We start from the raw sequence: 21,472 nt of genomic DNA, 5'->3' as shown, positions 1-21,472 counted from the left end.
AGAGAGCACCATAGGGCTGCTTATGCCAGACTTAGCTCCTTGGTCACACGGGGGCTAGGTCCATGCTTTACCAACAGCCTTGCTTACCTCCAAACTGTGATGGAGCTTTAGATCACACATAAATGTTCAAAAACCTGACTTTATGGCAGAATCCTTGAAGATGACAAAATAGCATTACCAAGCCAAACGTTTTGGTGTGTCTTCAACCAAAGTCTTGCAGATAGTGATTCTTGCCAGCATTGGAAATCCCTGCCAAGAAAAAGCTGATGAGAAGGAAATGCCACTGGCAACAGGGAACACTGAAATGGGAAATGGGGAAAGAGGTAACAGAGAAGAGCTTTTCTAACACCAGATTTCTAGTTCCCACACTAAGTTACCAAAGTTACCAAATAATCTGCAATCCCCACCCCACCCCTCATTCCAAATCTGCTCTACATCCCAGCTGTCGAGCTTTCGGATGGTAGGAGCTGGCATCTGAAATGCATTTTCATGAGATGTTTCAAGCCGCCCCTCAACAAGTTCCAACCAAGCTTCCGCTGAAGTCAAACGTAATCTTTCCAGTTGGGTGGTCCACTAATCCCAGTGTCATTAGTGCCCTGCGAGTGAACACAACGCAGCCCTGGCAGGGGACATGTGAAATGAACAGAGCCCACGTGGTTCTGCTGGAGGAGAAGGAAACATCTTTTCTAACACAAACATTTTGTGTCTATTAAAAGCAGCAGTTTAAGCAGAACAAGATGTGGCGGCAAAGCCAGCCCAGGGCTTTTCAGCACGTGGGCTGCAGTGAATTTTGCCACTGCCAGAATGAAGATTTATTTTGTTCTCAGCTGCAAAATAAAACTTCATCGCAGCAGCAAAGCCCAGTGCAGAGGATTGGATGGGCGTCCTGAGGCCTGTGGCTGGGGAAACAGGCTTGGGAAGAGGAGTGGGTGATGGGGATGAGATAGAGAAATCAAAGAAATGCAGGAAGCGCGGAGGTGGATTTTGCAGTGCTGAGACTTTCAGTGAGGCTCAAGCCTCTTTTTCCTGCTAGCCCTCATCTCCGACACCTGCCTTGCTTTTACTCTTGTAATGATGAAAACAGGGATATTGCCCTCCTCCTACTGATGGGCACCACCCAGGTGCTGCTGTGTAGCTGTTTGAAGATGGCAACTCCATGGCATTGTTACCTTATATCAAAGCCGTGCCAAAGCGCTCGCTCCAGAAACCAGTGCATGTGAAAGCATCTCTAGCAACACAGAACAGTGAATGAGATCCTACATTTATAAACAGCAGATAACGTCTCTAGGTCTGAAGCACTGCCATCTCATGGGCTTTCCAATGTTTCCACAAGGTGGGCTCAGAGATCTGCTCAGGTTGTGACACCCGTGTCTTGGAATGGCTGTGAGTGGCTCTCAGGTGTCTTGAAGCAACTTCACCCCATTGAATCGGTGAACTAAGGATTCCAAAGACATCATCCCCATGCTCAGCACAGTTCAGCTCTGTGATGTCAATGAAGCAGCACTTGGCCGGAAACACGGGCATTAATCTGGGCACCAGGTGGTATGTCTTGTCCTCTTGTGTGACAGCGAGCAAACTGAGTGCCTTACCTCAGCCAAGAGCATTGCATTTCACATTACAGTTTAAAACTTCCCTGGCCCCCAGACTTCTGATCAGATCGTGGAACTGGCTTGAGATGATAAAAATTGAACAATATTTGACGGCCTGGAAAGACATGTGAATTCTTTCTCCGACTGCTTCCAAATCCAGCTCGTATTATCTCATGAATGAATAGAAGGCAGTATGCTACAAAAAGCAGATGGCTCTTTCCCAGCGCTGAATAAAGGATCTGGATTTCCTAACTGCACTTTGCACGGCCAGGAGGGCACACATAGCACGGGACAAGGCTGCCTGAAGAGGCTGCGCTGGCTCCATCCCCTGGAGCTCCCACCAGCAGCACCATGTTTGCTCCTAGTGCTGCCATCCCAGGGACCCGCTGGGAGGGATTGCTGCCTCCTGCTGAAGATCACATCCCTTCAATGAGAGACGCCGTGGGCACAGGAGAGACCTCCTTGGGAGCCAAGCAATTAGTAAGTGACAGCACTGAAAGCAGACAGTGGGACACCGTGATTTGCCTCCCGTATTTCCTAACATGGAGAAGTATTTCTGGGTGGCACAGCTCACAGTGTGCTCTGCAACAAGAGCAAGCCCTACTAACACATAGGAAAGTAATTAAACACCTCTTAGCAAGGCAGTTTAACAACAGTAATGAGACAAGGTCAACAACAACGTCATCAGAGTCAGCAGGGGAGCTGACAGTCCACAGAGCTCCCCGCTTCCTCACAGGAGAGGCTTTCCAAGGGTCAGATCCCACCAGATGCTCTCGCTCCTGCTAAGTGATTTTAAAGCAGATAGCAGCTCCTCCGTGTGGTCGCTTTGCCTGATCTCCAAGTCTCACACAGACCCTTTCAAAACACAGCTGACAATGTTGCTTTGCTGCTCGTGTGCTGCACAGCGCTCTCAGATCTGTGTGCTCTCCAGAGGAGGACAAACACACCATTGCCATTAAAACCTTAATGAAAAGTACAGCCTGAGTGCTCACTGTGCCTGACTTGGCTTTAACTCTGGCATTGGCATGGGAGGGGAGAGGTGAGGGAGAGCAGAGGTTCGTGCAGCTCACTAGCATTGGAGATGGTGAACAAACAACCTCGCTCAGGGGACACCTGACTACAGTCACTAATTACAAGCAAAAGATACGCATTGCTGTCTGAAATATAATGATAGTCCTTGGCTCCTCATTTGCATGTTTGTTAGCTCGTTAATAGGATACCTGTCTCGGAACACTCTGAACGCAGCATCACGTACGTCTGCAGCAGGTCATTTATGACAACAAGTAGCTTCTCCTTCTATCTCACATGCTTCTCCCCTGTCCAGAGAATGGTTCAAACCTCACCATCCAATGCAAACTGTAATTGATGAATAAATCTTGGAAAAGCAATTTTGCTCTCTGCACATTATGCAGCCAATTAACTCACCTGACATTGAGAGCCACATTTATTTACTAGCAATGGGCCCAGAGAATTGCCAGAGGAAGGATCCGCGGGAGGGTTGGACCTACTGGAAACCCACAGATAAATACATATTTATTTACATTATTTGTATGGTGAGTGAGAGACAGTTCTCTGCTTCTTCCTGCTCCAGAACCTGGAAGGAAGCAGTGCCATGAGTGCAAACAGACCTGGGCTTGGTGCTGCTGTGCTCCTCCTCTTTTTCCTAGCAGAAACTCATAGAGGTGACTGCAGCCATTTCCCTCACATCACACATTTCATTTTATCTTCGCAGAAGAAACATCAGTTGCTATCTTTTGTTACATGCTATTCCAGGCAGTGCCTGGCAGGAAGGCTCTCCCGGAGACAACTGCAGTGGTGGTTTAGGATGGAGAGCCAGCCTGTCAGCAGATTGAATCTATTACAAATGCTATCCTCGAGACGTCATGCGGGATCCAAACTTCAGACCTGCAACTCAGCACATATTTCATCTGCAACACTCATAAAACACCCGCGTGTTCTCCAGTGTACTCTGCTCTGTCTCTTTGGTTTTACTCTACCCCCAAATTTGCTGCATGCTCCGGACTGTACAGAGGAGAGCACAGAAGCGCATCGGATGCTCGGCAAGTCAACCCCACAGCCCTACAGAACACATTGCTGCCAAACAGCAATTTCATGCCAGAATAAGGCAGGAACCGTCACTGTTGTCAAAGAAATACAAACTAAAAGCGCACAAAGGATGGTTCTGGTCACGGGGATATTTTTCCACTAGTAGATGGATGGAGACTTGCTTTGGTTCGATTGTACATTGAGAGCTTTCCTCAGGGATAAATGGAAATGTCTTCCACAAATGCAAACCCACAAGAGCCAAGAACAGTGGGGAACAAAGCATAAGGTCAGCACACGGGGAGATCCCATCAATGGGCCTTCCATTCAGCTGCCACACGGGAGCAGGGGCCGGAAACGTTCCTTGGAGCTGGAAAGAGAAGGATGGACTGTCATAAAAAAGCCCAGGGACCCTTGGAAGGCTGAAGAACAAAAACCCAGCACATTGTGTCCAAAGAAAGTTCAACAACTTTCCCAGCTCATTGAATTGTGGGAACTTTGCTTTTCCAGGGAATAACTATGCTATTTTTAGCTTTTTTTTATTATACAGTTTGTCACAGGCTGTCTCAGGAGGCTATCAACAATCGGTTTCAAACGGCATCTGACCACAAACACTTCTCCACATGTGATTTAGAACATCTGGACCAGCGGAGGCAGCTTTCAACACATGCCAGCAGCGTGTTTCTTCTTGCTTCCATCTTCACATCCGTTTGTCTAAGCGCACGTAGGAAGCAGATTCAAAAGACTCAAAAGCTACAACCGTACCTCCACGCTCTGTGCTTACTTGGAAGGGCTGGGAAAGGAGACGCCGTGCTGCTGGAAGCAGAGCGCATTGCTGGTAACGCATTCCAGGCATTGCAGAGCTGCAGAGATTGATACGTCACATCCCTAAGGACAAGGGATGGGATGTGGGCCTGGAGGAGTGCCAGCAGCGTGCTCACATCAACACTGCATTTGTAGATCAGGAAAGGAGGTGTGTGCTCCTCTGCTACGTTCCAGCTCTGTGCACCAACTCTATATTCCGTGCGCAGAAGGCTCCAGCCACCAAGGGAAACCTTGCCAGACAGCCTGGGTACGTAGAGTGCAAATCCACTGAGCAGTTCTTCAATAAATCTGAGAAGGGGATGGGAAGATATGAAAAAGGAATCCGAGCAAATAGCAGAGGAAATGACATTATGATCCCAGCTGGAAGCACTGTAATGATCAGCTTGGTGTCTGCGTAGAAACCTGCATGAGAACGGATGGATTCAGGCTCCCACGGAGCCAATGAGGATTTAAAACCAGCAGGAGGGAGTGAAGGTTTTGCACAGTCATTAATTTTGTGTTCCTCTTTAATTTCTCTTCATAATCCTTAGATAGGCAGTGCTATCACATGGCAGCCCACATTCCCACTGCCTTCTGCCTTGCGAGTCTGGGTTCCCTGCGGCCAACCAAAGCTGGAATGGTTGGGATAGCCGCCGTGGTGCTAAGCCCAAACCAAGCCCCATGCAAACACCTTAGTGTGACAGTTCAGGCAGCACAAAGGCAGAAGGAAATCTCTACCAACCACAGGCAGAAGCTGCTGGGCATCACCTCCATGGGCAGCAGCTCCTCCACCACCCAGAACAGCTCGCCCTGCAGCACCCCCACTACCAAAACCAGGACTGCACTGGATATGTGGACTACGGCCCAATGTACAAGCAAGGCAGAGCACATAAAGGTCCTGAATTTGAATCTGGTTTTGCTCCAATCCCTTTCCAAAACCTTTTTTTTTTTTTTTTTTTTTCTTCCTTTTTATTCTTATTTACACTCTACTTTAAAAGAAATTCCCTGCCCCCTCACAGAGGGACGGGTCTCACATGAAAGGGTCTACAGGACTCACTGGGCGATGTGGGAGAAAGGAACATCTGGCAACACAAAGCCAAACACAAGGAGAAAGCCACACCAAGGGAGGCAAGCCTCCAGTGCTGCCACAGGCCAGGATTAGCACTGTGCAAGTCTTCTGTAGCACAGAAGCAAAAAACAAAAAGCAAATCTACAAAGGGCTTTGCAAAGGGAAGACACTGCAGATCCCCACCCACAGCATCCCAGGATCCAGCAGCTGAAGGAAAAACACTGTCATCTCTGGAAAGGGTTTCCTCACCCCACTTCTACAGAAAAGCCTGCAGCTGAAGCTTAAAAGGACAAGGAATGCTTCAGAGCAACTCTGGCTCAGCATTTAAGGTTTGCTCTGTTGCTCTGGCCTGGGAACTGGATCTCTCAGCCACGCGTCCTGAGCAGGATGCCTAGAACCACAGGGCATCCCCAGCACAAGGTGCTGGCCTCATCCCACCTGGGTGGATGTAGGGATGCGGTCCTCTTGGTTTACACACTGACATTTTCCTGGCTTACAGTCCTCTTTCCTTTCCCATCTGTTCCATTTTACTCTGAGAAATCCTACCTCCACCTCAATGGAAGGAGAAAACCACTTGGTAAGGATCAAGAAGCACATGCCAGAACAATAAGACGGTGCCTGGGAGTCCAGCACACGACAAACACCACATGATGTCAACATAGCAGCACTTCCTAAACACTGCATTCAGACAGGAGAGAACACATCTGTGCCAGTAACGAGCTGGCTGTTAACTGGAAACAATTACATAGTTATGCTGCAGTAAGTTTCTGCTGTTGCTTTCAAGTCAATAGTTTTTTCCTATACCAGAAACAGATATTTCTGTTTTTTTCCTTGCATGACTACCATAAAGCTAAGGAAAACTCAGAATCGCCATCACAACCCCTCACTCTTATAAGACATCTCCGTGAAGAAATACAGGATGCAATCGCTCACAAAGACCTTACATTGCAAATTAAAAGCTCACCCACAACTTTTGTGCTCCATTACTGAAAATGAGATGCTAATCCACAGGCGATGGTGATTTCCATCAGACAGCATCATGCCCAAAGCTTTCATGGTTAAACTTACAGCAAGGTCCCACTCCACAAACTATGGCAGCATGCAGGCAAGTAGCAGCCAAGGTGTGAGTATCCACAGCTATTCTGAGCTTCCCTGTATCTCTGTATAAATGAGTTCCCTCTCTTCAGCACTGGGGCTTAAAACCACATGGTTGGTGCTGCAACGTGTTCCTTTCTTTCAGGCTACAAGTCAGGCAGACAGCAGTTTGAGAGCCACACAGTGCACCAGGCCAGCGGGGACCTCATCGCAGCAGCAGAACACACAGCAACAGAAGGTTTTCATGTTACGAGCTTTGCTTTTGCTTTGTGTCAGAGTTGTGGGAAACACTGACAATACTGACAGGGCCAGCAAAGCAGCTTGAAAGGGAACAAGGCACCTTTTGTTAGTAAAAACTCATGGTTAGAGGGGAAATAGAACATTTGCTGTATCTTCAGCTGAAATCAAGGTGCCAGCATGCAGAGGTAGGTGATGGAAGAAAATAACCCAAAGAAAATAAATAGCTGCTTTGCACTTGACACATACACCTCTCTCCATTACCACAGAACATCAAAGCAGGAGGGAAGGAGGAAACGAGTCACAATCAGATGCCATTGTCTTCAAGGTTGAGGGTGAAGGACAGAGGGAATCTGTTTGTTAAAATCTTGTAGGGCAGCTTCATCACCGATCGTAAGCAAAGGCAACCACAGCGCTCCCACACTTTCCTAACTCAACATAAGCTGAAGTTTGCACGCTCAGCTCATCCCTGTGCACAGGGGAGCAGGAGTGGAGCTGTAAGCCAGTAAGGAAGACACAGAGCAAGCGCAGGTTTGGGACCTGCTTCTTAATTCATCCTGGAACCTTTCAAGAGATTATAAAACAAAACTCTTTTTTCAAAAGGCTCTTTTGTCCATCTTTCAGATGAGAAAAGGAAATTTACGAGTCAAACTGTGGATGCGCAAGGTCAGCACAACAGGAGCAACGGTCTGCTTTTTACAGACCAGTTTGATAGGTGATAAAACAATACGGAGAAAAGAAAGAAAAGCTGACCTCGCATTTCAAACTTCACCATCCGAGATACTTAAATCTATTAACATCAAAACGCCACGGCTCAACTGGCATATCCAAATCATTCCGCACCCCTTGGCCTGTACAGCATGAGACATTCCAGTGACAAACAGCAGCCATCACAACATACAGACTAATAGGCAAGGCCCAAACGTTAAAGCCCCGGGGAAAGAAATGAAACAACAGTAAACAAAGCAAAGACACCGGTGTGGCTATCATGACCTGTTGCAGAGAATAAAAGGGATGTGTGTGGGTCTGGCTGGGATGGGGTTCATTTCATGCGTCAAATACCCAAATGCTACCCTGCAATTACCCTCATTTCATGGGATAAACATCCAAATGCACGTAATCTAAACTCTCTCATTTCCTACCTACAGACAACTACAGGAACCCAATAGGCTTTGGCTGTTTTCCTCTATTTGTATCCAATTTAAAATTAGGGGTTCTTACTGGAAGGTCTTCAAAGAGGTTCATACAAAGCCTCAGCCCTTAGCAGGCAGGAATCTTAACACAGGATTTAGGAGATTGAAATCTCGCAGTTACGTGCAGCCTTCTTAAGGCAGTGGAATAATCACTTTGAGGTATCCTCATTTTGCTTTGCAACTTGATGCTAAGACTTCCTTTGTAAGCATCTTTTATTGTAAAACATCCGGAATGCTTTAAACTTTACTACATGATTTATCTGATTCAGCCACTTTAAGTTTTTATATAAGGGTTTAAATTTAGATCACAGTGAAGAATTGGATGCCCCATCCCTGGAGACACTCAAGGTCAGGCTGGACGGGTTCTGAGCACCTGAGGGAGCTGTGGGTGTCCCTGTTCATTGCAGGGCAGTGAGACTAGATGGCCTTTCAGAGCCCCTTCCAACCCAAACAGTTCTGTGCTTCTATGATTTTGTCGTAGTTTGGAAAATCAACACAAAGTAACCAGCTATAACAATAGCTTTGTACTGAAATTATAGCAAACTCGTCTACTTCAACCCCCAAGAGAGAAGCAAAGTGACCCAGAACAACCTTTCTCATCGATACCAGAGTACCAGCTGCACCAACACCGAGCACCAACAGCAGCAGAGGAACCTTCACAGCCAGTAGTGCTACGTAACTTCACCACCAGGAGAGTAACGAGACGCTGAACTTATCTTTTTCTTTCCTTTATTTATGCTTGGACGTCCAGCACTGCACATCAGGTACCCAGGGTCTTCATCTCTCCTATTTCAGACTGCAAAAATACAATGGTTTCTCCACTGTCCTCGCATCAACAAAGCAAACAGTCACATTCAACAAACCCTTCATGTAAGTACTTACTTCTATCTTAAAAAACACAGCTCCTCTTAAGGATTTCAGCTAATGCTTCTGGCTTATGAAGATTAAGTGCAATTAGTTACACTGAAAGTTTATACCGTAGCTCCTGGATTGTATTTCTGTGCACACCTTTACATCAAGCACACAAGTTATATAAAATAGCTCAGAGTACAAAAATACGGCTACAAAGTAGGAATACCAAACAGCACGGAATTAAAACAGTTTTATTACTGTAATACCAATTTATATACAGAGCCTCGGATTCAGGAACTTGTAATTCTAAGTATTCTTCCCAAATTGTAGTGTACACTCTAAAAAAAAAAACCTGCAAATTAACAACACAACTCTACACTTGAACCTCTATACTGTCTATGCAGGCTGCACCAACCCTCTCTTTTGCACACAAAAATGCATCATAAATAATTTTCTCACAAAATGCCATGTGTGTTTTATTGCACATTGTACATGCCAATGTCTAAAGGAAAGGCCCAAAGCCTTGGCTGGGTAATGAGCAGTTGAAATACCTAGCAGTACTGTGTGATGGATACTAAGGCGTTTATCAGGCTCTAATCTCAGCTAATAATTTAAAGAAAAAAAAAGCAGAACAGAAAACGTTTCAAACTGAGTGTCTCCTGCAAGTGAAATAAGCTTCTTCAATTTTATACTTATTTTTTTCGCTATATTAAAGGCATTACAAATATCTGACCCGATTAAAAATCCCGCTTGAAAATGTCTGCTTTTCTAATTTTTATCTTTTTTATTTTATTTTTTATTTTTAAAAAAATTATACATGTAGCTGCTCGGGTAACGACGTGTTCCTTTGGTCTTGTAGACTTAGATGTTCCCATGCTGTATATACTAAAGGATCGAGCTACATAGGTCCTAGTGTTAGCTACAAGGGTCGGTGCCTGGTCTCCGCTCCCCCCATCTCTCTAGTGTGGTGGCAAGGGAGGAGCCCATCAGAACACCACGATGGGTTGGTATAAAAGACACTGGGCATGAGTTGCCACCAAGCCTCAAGGTCATGTATGGCTTCTGTTAAGTGGATCTCTAGGCTAAGGAGTATGAGTAATTTACCATTAATATGTGGGTTTACGGTATGCTGCGTTAAAATATGGCCACTAAACAAAGAGAATGATTCGGGTATGACAGGTAACTTGCCAGCTGGTAAAAATGCCTCGCTGGTTAAAGATCTGCATGTTGAGGGTTAAAACTATGGCATGACGGATAAGATTAAAAAAATCAACCGATCCAATGTTTTGCCAAGGGCTTCTAAAGCTATTAGCCATCAGCAGCTCCAGAAAGGGATAAAAACCAGCAAAACCAAACGACTTAAATTGCACTATTACAAAGAAACAAGTCCATGGAAGGGAGTCACCAGCTGCAGTTAAGGGACAGCCACCTCAAGAAGCCGATTGTTTTTCCGTTTGCAAGTTGGGATGTTGCCATTTTTCTGGCTGCCTTGTATGAACTTCACACACACTTTGTCTTGTCTGAACTGGACCAGAAACCTAGGAGAGGGAATAAAATGCATGTTAGCAAAAGGTGGATGGAACACGAGCAAAGTCTTTGTGAAGGCTGTTCTTCTATTTGCTGCTCTAACTACAAAAAGACATCAGAGAAGAGAAGGCTGAAAGGTGACCTCATTTTAGCCTTCCACTATTTAAAAGGGGATTATAAAAATGAAGGGAATCAACTTTTTACTCGGGTAGACAGTGATAAGACAAGGGGGAATGGTTTTAAGCACCAGGAGGCAAGATTTAGATTGGAGACCAGGGGAAAGTTCTTCACAGAGAGGGTGGTGAGGTGCTGACACAGGCTGCCCTGAGAGGCTGTGGATGCTCCATCCCTGGAGGTGCTCAGGACCAGGTTAGATGGGGCCCTGGGCAGCCTGGTCTGGTACCAGATCTGAAGCTTGGTGGCTCTGCCTGTGGCAGGAGGTTGGAACTTGACGATCCTCGGTGTCTCCTTCAACCCAAGCCACTCTACAACTCAATGACACAGGGTATCACATCCTCAGAAATTTTTAAACAACCAAGGTAACACACTTAGAAAAGAACCTGAAAGCATCATCAACAGCATTTCACCATTTTTGGTCCATTATTTATACCCTATTTTCAGTTAGCTACAATACGTCAGTGTATTAGGTACCATTGCAAACCAGATTCTGCAGCCCTGTAGTCAGAGGGAAAAAAATTACATGTGTGGTTTTAGGGTGTTTTGGTTTTGTTTTTTTTTCCTAAAGCAATACATATAAAACCAGAAAGCAACAAACACAGATATAATTTCTTGTTACTTTCTTGCCTCACGATAAGGAAATCAGTCATAGCTACACATTCTTTGTATGAAAAATAAACATTTCTCCCACTTAAAGGTCGATTAACTGAATACATACATATAGAAAACCAGAATCAGTGCCAGACATGTTAATTCCCTCAAAGACCAATGCTCCTGTGCCTCTGAAGCTCAGCAGAGCACAGCAGGAGCCACATCCCACGAAGAGACGGCTTCGTACACTCAAGAAGCCACAAACACTCAGCTGAGGATGACTGCTTTAGCCAAGAAGCAAAAGCTCAGCAGAAACTGGGGTCAATGTTGAATCCTTAAGCCAGGATTTCTCCGTAAATCTCCATAAACAGGGAAAATGCTGTTAAATCAGTTTCATAGCTGAGACTCCCAGGCCCACAAAATGCCTCCCAGCTGGCATGTCGGAAACGTCCAACAAAACAAACCAGCATTTCAGCAGCCCCCTTATTTCTTATACCTACTTTGCTCTCACAGCCTCAGCAATTAGGAAAACTCATTTTTTCTTGAGCAATACCCAGATTTAGATACTTCCTACTGGCCAGGGAAAAATAATCTGGCTTTGACACTTCTTCTGATACGGGATGAGAAGTTTCAGTGCATTTGAAGAACTGCTTTAAAAAAAAAAACCAACACGGTCACACGAAGCCTCACGCTTTTCACTGATTGGGATAGCAAGATTAAAAGCATTAAACAGGGCAGCGCTGCTTTCTGGCTCATGTGCAGCAGTCACTGACCTAAAATGTCCTTTGTAACAGCAGATTTTCCCCTTTAGCATCCTTAAAATGTCCTCCAGCAGAGGCCAAGAACTTCAAAGAATTCATCCTCCATCCGGAAGCCACAAATCAAGCTGACAGCGTGGCCCAGGGGAGGAAGCAGCCGTGCTGTGTTGCCCCACAGCCCTGCTTTGCTGCCCAGCAGCTCGCAGGCTCTGAAATTAACTTGTTCAGTGCTCTTTGCCATGCAGGCAGACACAAAATGGGTGCTGGTCTCAAAGCCACCACCCTCTTGTCACCAACACTGTGTTTTCCTCTGACTTCCCTAAGTCTTCCAGCCTTGCCAACAAGCGTGCCGGTAGCGCTGGAAGGCAAAATGCATCTTCTGATACAGCTGGCTCTGCTCCTGAGTTACTGCTCCAATAACATGTGTCAACACTGTCTCAGCACACTCCTGGATCAACAGCACTTCTGGTTTAACAACTACTCTCCCCCAGAAGCAATGCACAGTACTTAAAGCATGGCCACATCTCCTCAGTTCCTAGTCGGGCCTCTAAGTCAGCGCTCTGGCATACAACAAGAATAATTTGTTGCTGTCAACAGAGAGGACTGCTCAAAGAGAACAAACAAAACTGAAAACTATTTAGTCTGGATAAACTCGAGAGCAATACACACTTGATTGGTTTTAGTCGCCAAAGCACGTAACCAAACCACATCCCAAAAGACAAGACTTCCAGAAAGCAAACTGGTTTCCAGACTAGGGCTGGCATGCCAGACTAGTGCACTACACACTTAAGATTTAACTCCTGTAGTTTATAACTCTCTAGCAACCAGTGAACTAGTAACTTCGCGGGGTCAGTCACAACTCTTTCATAGGGCACAAAATCACACACTTCAGCAAAGATGAAATAAATAAAAAATGGCAGCAGAACAGTGGAAACAGGCAGATGTCATTTACAAGGAAACAGCAATATCAGTCTTCATCTAAACCCTTAAAGCTGATCAGATACAAATGGTTATCATTGCCTGAGCTCTAGAATACTATCAGCGCTGTACTATCAGATAAAAGATCACATTTTCACCTGCTAAAAAATCGTTGTGCTAATGTTAAAGGTTTCCAAACGTTCTTCCTTATTAAAAATGAATAAATCCACAAAACCAACACCACTGAAATCAGGAAGTGCTTCACACCACGGACTATATGCATAACAATGGTGGGCTAAGCGATGGACTCCTATGGAAAAGAATTCATGAGTCCACACAGGAAGAAATACCTTTGATTTATGATTATAAACACTGCAAATTCAGACCTCACTTAAGTTCAAAATATGAAATTGAATCAAATAAAAGGAAACTCTAATCTATAAAACAGAATAAAAGAAACCTACCAAGAAACAAAATGAAACAACTAAGCAAAAAAGACCAAACCCAACCAACCACCACACCAAAAGACCAATTGACAACCGAAACTCCTTAAGAAGGAATTTTAAGAATAGATCTTTCACCATCAGAATAAAAAGGTTGAGCTTAACGGGCCTACACTGCTGGCTCTGCTGCTGTGTGTGCTTTTGTTGTTTTCACAGGAACCTGGCACACGATGTCCACTCTAATTAATTGATAAATATCTCATAGGAGCATGTGAAGCTCTCATTTCACACATGAAAGAGTCTCCTCCAACGTACCATCTCTTCGTTGTCTCTCAAGCAGCATTTCTGCTTCACAGCTCTACTTGAAACCATGTTAAGGGCATTTTCTCTATTCACTTGCAAGAAAATAGGAGCTCTAAGGAGTACTAGAGATGAGTATCTATTGAAAATTGGATCCTATTTATATGCAGTCAGTCGAGAGAAAAGTAGCAATTGCAAAGCAGTGTTCTGTTTCTCTAATACTAGATTCTTGACTTAGCACACTGCAATGAAAGAAATGCAAACAAGAAACATACTCATCAGAAATCTCAATGTTGAGCTTCTGCTTGGTTTGGCTGAGAGTGGTGCGGTAAAGCTTAGTGGCCATTTCAATAAGGTGATCGCTGCTGAACAGGAAATCCCCTTTGCTAGCTGCTCCTGAGCCCTGGAACAGAAAGAAAAGTGTTAGGATGACCAAAATCTTAAGCAAAGTATTAAATGCTGACCAAGCAGTAAGCTTCACCAAGGAGTCCTCCCTCTGCAGTCAATTAAGTCCTGTAAATCAAAGAGACGCTGCCCAGTGCTGAGGCTCAAAACACAATTCAGCCTCAAATAAACTGTACATTTGTTGATAATAATAAAAATTCCTCTTCAGCCTAAAGGAAAGTGACTATCCCTTCTCCAACAACAGTGTGGTGTTTCTGTCTCCCTCTTCTGGCCATGCCACAACAAGTTCACATTTCCAGGAAAGAACGGGAGCCAGTGAACACCACAACATTTGGAAGAAGGTGGTCAGTATGAAAAGGCACTATAAATAGCATTCCTCAAATCCATTTAAGCTAGAATACAAATGCCAGCTTAATGATTTTAGCAGAGCAATGCTGACAGCCCAGAGCAGCAAATATAGCACTGAACTAAGTTCTTTGGAACTGAGTAACCAAGCGAGCTGAGCCATAACGTGGATTTCTTGGAATCACAAAAAGAAGAGAGAGACATTCTGCTGGCATGTCAGGAAGCATACGAGCTTCATACAAGCAGCTAGAATGGAAAACACTGTCACTAGGTATAAGAAACAGATTAAAGGCTCATTATACTAACGGAAAATGTTAAACCAGAAGAGGCAACAGTGAAAAATGTTCACAATTAAATTATCGTTCAGGATGTAATAACTGTTCCTATTTGGAACCAGGAGTTTTAAATCCACATTTTTGCAGACGGGGCAAAGCACAAAAATAGCAGTCTCAACCTTCAGGCTAACCAATACGACCAGATGCTACAGGACAACCAGTAAGCCATTTCGATATTGATCTACATCAAACCAGCGTATTACTATGTGTTGAAGTCACAACCAACCTCCTTGAGGTGCACTGCAAAGAAGCCATCGTTTTGGGAACTCATGGACACTTTGGTGACATCTCCCAGCGGAACCTCCGACTTGATATTCCCCGACTTTTGATCCGCAAGGAGAACATTGTTTTTGGTTAATAAGAAAATCCTGGACGTAGCCTGTGAAAACACAAAATGGCCAAACACTGTCTATACGAAGATGGAATCAGGCTTTACTGAGCATCCACTTAGCCTACAAATCATTCACAGAGCGAAAACGTTTGGCCCACATAAGTAAACACCAACATTTGACGTTCAGCAAAAACTGCAGATGAGTTAAAATTAGGTCAAATTTACTTGTGTGTCTAATTATAGATTGAGAAGCTTAGCTCATTTTGGCATAAATGCTTAGACACAAACAGTTTCTTTAATTACCAGCTTACAGTTATATCATCCAGGAAATAAAGTCAGGAACCACAAATCAGAATAACCTCATTTCTCATGCAGACAGCTGTTGAATACTTAAGAAATAAACCCTTAAAAAAAATAACAGACAAAAAAATAGACATTTTAAGAATGTATTTAAAAAAATCAAAGCTTCAAGTAGAACAGCTTATGTTTGGTGTAAAACTGTTCTAAAACACCACGATAATTCAATTAATGTGGTTTCTTCTCCTGGAAAACTTTATGAAGAAAAAAATCTTAGCCATTAAGACATGGCTGTCTAAAGCACACAGACCCATAGCTCATTACGATTATTATTATTTTAACTTTGAGCACCATCTCCCGTGCCAGTTCAGAAAAGATACTGTTTTCATTTAATTACTCCCCTAAAAACCGAAAAATCGATTTGGAATCAACAGCAGTCAACCTAATTTCATTCCTACAAATGCATAAATGACACAACGTAGAAGCTGAAATCTACTGGGTGAAATATTTAGACAGATAAGGCGACAACAATTATATCTACTAAAGGAGAACAAGGCTTCTTGTTTTAATAAGTATAATTTAAATGCAAAGTAAGTTCTGTCTTGGCAGAAATTATTACCCTGCATATTTAACAGCTTTATTTCAATTATATTATCTACTCGCCTCTAAATTCCTCGTGGTTTTAAAGCGTATTAAAACGTGATCATCATAAACTTGGAAAATGCAAGTTTTCCAAATATTTCAAGGAGAACAATGTTCTCTAAATGCTTATTTTCTTCAACTGGCAAACATTAAAGATGATCACAAAGGCTGCATTTAGTTGTGAATCAATACAGCCTGTTGCCTGTTGATGAGATGCCATTTTGCTAGCCAATAAAAACTGGATGCCCAAGCAAGGTTTTAGCAATCTTGATGTAAATTTACAGTGGGTGTTTAGAAACACAAATTTACATAAATCCAGCACTTAAGGTTTTGCCCTTTGAGAAGTTGTAGGTTTTTAAAAATCTATCTACCCTTCTGGATAAAGCAACATCATTTTATTACCTTCCCATTAGCTCTATTGATCTTATTCACGACTTCAGCAATAATGATCTTCTCATCCACAGCATCCTTCAGTTTTTTGTACTTGGGGTTCTTGCTGATCTCCAGGTAAGCCCCCTGGAATGGCTGCCCAACGCTGCAAAACCAAGAGAAACAAAGTTCAATACGAATCTGACACGAAACAGGCATTGCTCCAAGCTCCACGGAGCCAGGAGGCACTCCAAATGGAAGCTTCCCTAATCTTGGATATGTCATCTTCCAGAGAAAGTCATCTCTACCACGTCATTATGAGCAAAAGACCCAGACTTAGAGCCAAGCAACCCAGAAACCTTTGCTTTCAATTTCTCCCTCTTTGAAACAATGGCAAGGCAAACTGCTACATTAACGTGTAGTAGAGTAATTAGAGCAATACACTGAAGAATACAAATACGTCAGTATCCAAGTGTTTATGCAGCGTAGTTAGTCCTTGCTGCTGTTGAGGAGCTGGGAGCTGCACGTCTTCCCCAAGACACCAGGGGTGGCACCAGCATTAATGCAGCACGTAGGTGTTAGCATTGAATCAATGCCATGAAGGCATGCCACATCCATCAGAAAAATTTGTGAAGTGTGGCTACATCACAACACACTATCCCCAGAAAAGCAGAGGGGGGTGCTAAATGGTAGGCATTTTAAACATGCTCTCTTCACAGCAAAGCATTAGTGAAGAATGAGAAATCCATCTCTGAAGACAGTAACAGGATATTCCTTTTCCTGCTCTTGAAGCAATTCCAATTATCAAGCCAAATGGTTACCAAAACTGACCACATGCACATCCTCACACATGCAAATGGTTTTCATGTGAAATGTCCCAGTAACAGCCTGTTTGCAAAAACAGAGGAAAACCAACTGCAAAAACAGCATCGCTGTCTCTTTGCAGCATTTTAGAGGGACAGTAATTCCCCTTGAGGATTTACTTGTTAGATGCATAGCAGCTCTTCGTCAATACTTACCGTCCCTGAAGCTCACCCTGTCGTTACCTTGGGTCATGTAACGACAGCTCCCCTATCAGTCAGTGCACGTTTTGTTTGGAAGTCACTTAAACTAATCACTTTGATTAAATTACAGTCTAAGTACTAAATGCAAACCTTTGCCAAGACCAGAGCCCAAAAGGAACCACTACATTATATGGCAAAGCACTGCCCTTTCTAACCACATCTCCAGCACACAAGGAGAGAAAAGGAAGGGCACTGGATTTTTAGTAATCACCAGAGTCCCTCTATGCTCTTTAATAATTGTACTGCATGCAGAAAATTAGGCACTTCCTTCAAATCATTATCATCCCAACTAACCAGAAACTTTATACAATAATTTCCTCCACACTTAGGCCAATAAAAAATTCAACAGGAGTTAATCAGCTCTGAACACAGTTCACAAGGGAAAAAAAGAGATGGAAATGTTTATAAATCAGAGAGGGGTGGGAAGTGGGGAATGCATCCTAACTTTCCACTGAGTCGGTGCTTTCTGCTTTGGTTTCTTTTTAATTAGTGCTATGAAACCCTAGTCACCAAAACCAAAGGTTCCCTGTAGGTTTTGTCCCCAGTCAAGTGATAAATTAACAGTTATTTAATATCACATTTACCACTTGGCTAGAGATCACTCAGCTCCACACTGCAGAAAAATACTGCACTGTTCAGCCTTCATCTCTTCTGTGTCTAAGTACCAAACAGGGACGCAAAATTCCTTCCTTCCCACACTGATCAGACAATAAGTCCAGAGGCAGCATCTTTTTCTTTTCCCAAAAGCATAAAAAGGGATCACAAAGCAAATAAATGAGCAAACCACAAGCTGACATACGCAGCCTTTAAATAAGTGATCTGCTGAAGGCAAGAAACCGAGCCCATTACAGGAAATAAAGGAAATGCCTCGGTAAGAAATGAAGAAAACAAGCCAATAAAATGCACAGACATGGAAGCAGAGCCTCTCCATGCGTGGAACTGGCCCCATCAACTGTTGCTAGATCCTGGTCCTACCTCATTTAACAGAGCTTTGCTCCTCTCTCTTCAAAGTGTGGCATACAAAAGAAATGGCTTTCAAGATGGACGATGCCTTTGCTTTCAATTAAAACATTATTTCTCAGCTCACACTGACTTAAAAAGAGCAATTCAACTTCTTCCAAAGACATCCAACCTCTACGTTGTTATTTTATTGCAGACACAAAACAATCACACTGCTAAAGTAAAATCAGACACTGCTGCACTTCTCTGGGCCATGTTAGCTGCAGGGACAGCAAAGGCAAGAAGAAAGCAGATCTCAGGTGCAAGGAAATTAAAGAACTTGTAGAAACGTTTCACATTTTTCAATCATTTCCAATAGAAAAAGCCAAAAAAAAAATAAAATTCTAAAAGTTAAACAAACAGTAAAGAACTTGTTAGAAAATTCTCCTTTCAAAATACATACGTGCCAATGAGTGTAACTTCAAAGCCCCAGCCTTCCCATCCCAACATTACACTGATAGTATTAATTAGGAAGATAAGAGCGGTCCCTGGCATGCCTCATCCAGGAGCGAGGTGGTCACATACCTTGTACAAGCTTCAGTTGGCTTTGCACATACGGGCTGCAAGAAGCAGCACGATGGAAACCAGGGCAAAAAATGAGTTATTCCCTTCTAACAAGTTCTCCAAATTTTGACTGTGCAAGCTGGACTCGGGGGGTCAGAACAACAAAATGTTCTGGTTTTGGGAAATAAACACTCAGTGTCGCAGGATGAGAAGCTGCAACAACAGGCAATCTAACTTTAAGGCAAACTGAGGTCAATGAAGTAAACGATGGAATCACGACAGTTCAGCAGCTCCTACAGTCAAACAGTATTGTGACATTAGGAAAAACTCTTTCTTGCCTAAGATAAAAAGCAAAACTGTGCACAGATTCCTGAATGTATGTAAGGATATTGAATTCATCATATGGGAAAACCTGCGGAGTAGGTAATTACCTGGCTGGATATAAAGCCTTCTTGTCCTTGAAGAGTTCACTTGCTTCCAGTTTTTCTTCATATATAAGCTTCTGCTGATCTGTGAACTGATCCCTGTACTTTTTACACTGCAAAACACGATATGCCAGACAAACCAAAAATTAGCCTTCCAATTCTGATCTGAAGCAGCAGCAGCACCACAGACTAATGTTTGCTTATTGCTCAAGACATACATTCTTTGTATGCTTTTGAGATGACTCAGCTCCATTCTACACAGGACTAGCACAGTAACAAACTGCAGAGGTGTTTTCCTCCTCACCCATTCCACATTCTTCTCAGTTACACCAGAAAATCTCTACAACATCTCATTTAAGCACAACATGACTGGAATGCCACGCTGAAAGGGTTCACAGAACATGTAGTTTGCAACTGGGAATGCTTACGTAAGCAGACAGAAAGAACAAAACACAGCTGAGATGACAACTTTTGCAGGCTCAAAAGTGAAAATAGTTCTTCGATAATGCACAGAAAACACAGCCCATGAGCTCAGTGCAACGTCTCATCAGCACTAATATAGATTCTCACCATTCTCTCCCTTCAAAGATCCAAAACAAACTTCAGCTAACCTCAGCTCATTAAGTAAAAAATTCTACCGAGTACTTTCAACGTTGGGCTGAGAGCTAGTCCCAGCCATGGCCACAGACACGATGACTATAAGGTACCAATTAACAGGCAACAGCCATGTGGCTTTAATATCTAGTTAAAAGCCAATGGCAGGAAGCAATCCTCTTTCCCTATCCCCAGGAAGAAATAGGCAGGATAGTTATACCCCTTGAAGGCCAAAGACAATAATCTTCCAAAGAAAGAAAATCATCCTGGCTGGAATGGGAAGAAATGCTTCCTAAAAATAGGCTCTTCAGGAAGGAAACAAATCTGCTGACAACCATATGCTGAATTTCTGTACAGACTGGACCAGAACGCGCCCTACCCTCCACAAATGGAAAATCCTCTTTAGTTCCTTGTGAGTTGAATCCAAGAAAAGGTAAGGTCTCGCTGGCCAGTTTTTATCTATTGGTGATAAAGAAGGCATCTTATTCTTCATTTCCAAGAAGTATTTCTGCATCTGCGATTAAATTGAAGCAAGATGTTTTAATAATTTACAAATACCAAAGTTACTGAAATAAGCATGGCAAAGCAGATACTGGGTGATTAAAAGCACCGTTAGCCAACTGCAACGCTCAGCTTTAATAAAAATCAACACAGATTTCATTGGAAAAAGCAGATTTAGATGTCACGAGTCTGACAAACGCTCAGCGCCACCCTCACACCTTCAAAACACTATCACTGTTATTACAACATCAATTTTATGTTTGCTTAGCTTGGACATTTGCTTCCAAGTGCCATCACAGCTGCAAAACAGCTGATATTTTTTCAAGAAAGTAAACAAAAATAAACAGATAACATACATATGCTTTGTGTGGATATATACGTACAAGTCTCTGAAGGGTAAATTCATAAATTTTTCTTCCAGCATTGGCTCTGAAGAATTTCCTGTACTCTCTACGGACCTGAAAAGTTAAACAAACCACCCAAAGTGAGTACGAAGAACAAATTCGTTTTCACAGGTACTCTTATAAATCTTTACAGCAGAAAATAGTCAGAAAGCAGACAAACATGCAAAGCGTTCCCTGAAATGCAAACACTAAGCGAATACACTTAAAATACATGAACCAGACTATGCACTAAGAGGTCAGAAAGTTACCTCAAATGACCTCAACACAGTCATCTGCAAGCGTGACAGAGAATCATAAATATCCTCCTCTGAAGACACGATGCTTGATGCTATAGGATTCATAGAATTCTGTCTATTTTCATGGGCTTTTTCATTAAGTGAGACTGAGTACACCCAGTGTGAGACCGGAGATGAATGGGAAACCCACGCTCATGCCAAAGCTGAAGAGGAAGGCCAGCCTTCCTCCAACTTTGGAGCAGCCTGGAACACACCTGTTAAGAGTCTGAAGCAAAAACCAGAGAAAACATCGTGGCTTTGCATAATTCACCCCAGAGCAAATTTAGTGGTTTCAGCGAACCTGCCACGTGTTGCTGAATTCACCGCAACCAAAAAATGAAGTGAGATCAGAAAGAAAAGGCTGTGGGGAGACCCCGTTACGGCCT

General features: G+C 43.3%; 1 protein-coding gene across 7 annotated transcripts in view; it reads right to left on the bottom strand.

The window, feature by feature from the left end:
- Positions 1-8,765: 8,765 nt before the first annotated feature.
- The window catches only part of MYO1B (myosin IB), an 88,569-nt gene continuing 75,862 nt past the window's right edge, over positions 8,766-21,472 (bottom strand). For all 7 annotated transcript variants that reach the window (XM_072341733.1, XM_072341731.1, XM_072341735.1 and 4 more), the window contains 7 exons: positions 20,791-20,865; positions 20,286-20,420; positions 19,319-19,425; positions 16,354-16,486; positions 14,908-15,060; positions 13,872-13,999; positions 8,766-10,420 (listed from right to left, as the gene is read on the bottom strand). In XM_072341733.1, the coding sequence (XP_072197834.1) occupies positions 10,297-10,420; positions 13,872-13,999; positions 14,908-15,060; positions 16,354-16,486; positions 19,319-19,425; positions 20,286-20,420; positions 20,791-20,865 (855 nt within the window). In that variant the 3' untranslated portion in view covers positions 8,766-10,296. The remainder of the gene's footprint in view (positions 10,421-13,871; positions 14,000-14,907; positions 15,061-16,353; positions 16,487-19,318; positions 19,426-20,285; positions 20,421-20,790; positions 20,866-21,472) is intronic.

This window comes from Excalfactoria chinensis, chromosome 7, assembly GCF_039878825.1.
Source record: "Excalfactoria chinensis isolate bCotChi1 chromosome 7, bCotChi1.hap2, whole genome shotgun sequence".
NCBI lineage: Eukaryota > Metazoa > Chordata > Aves > Galliformes > Phasianidae > Excalfactoria > Excalfactoria chinensis.
The sequence above is the reverse complement of the archived record's forward strand: the minus strand, read 5'-3'. Positions and strand labels throughout refer to the sequence as shown.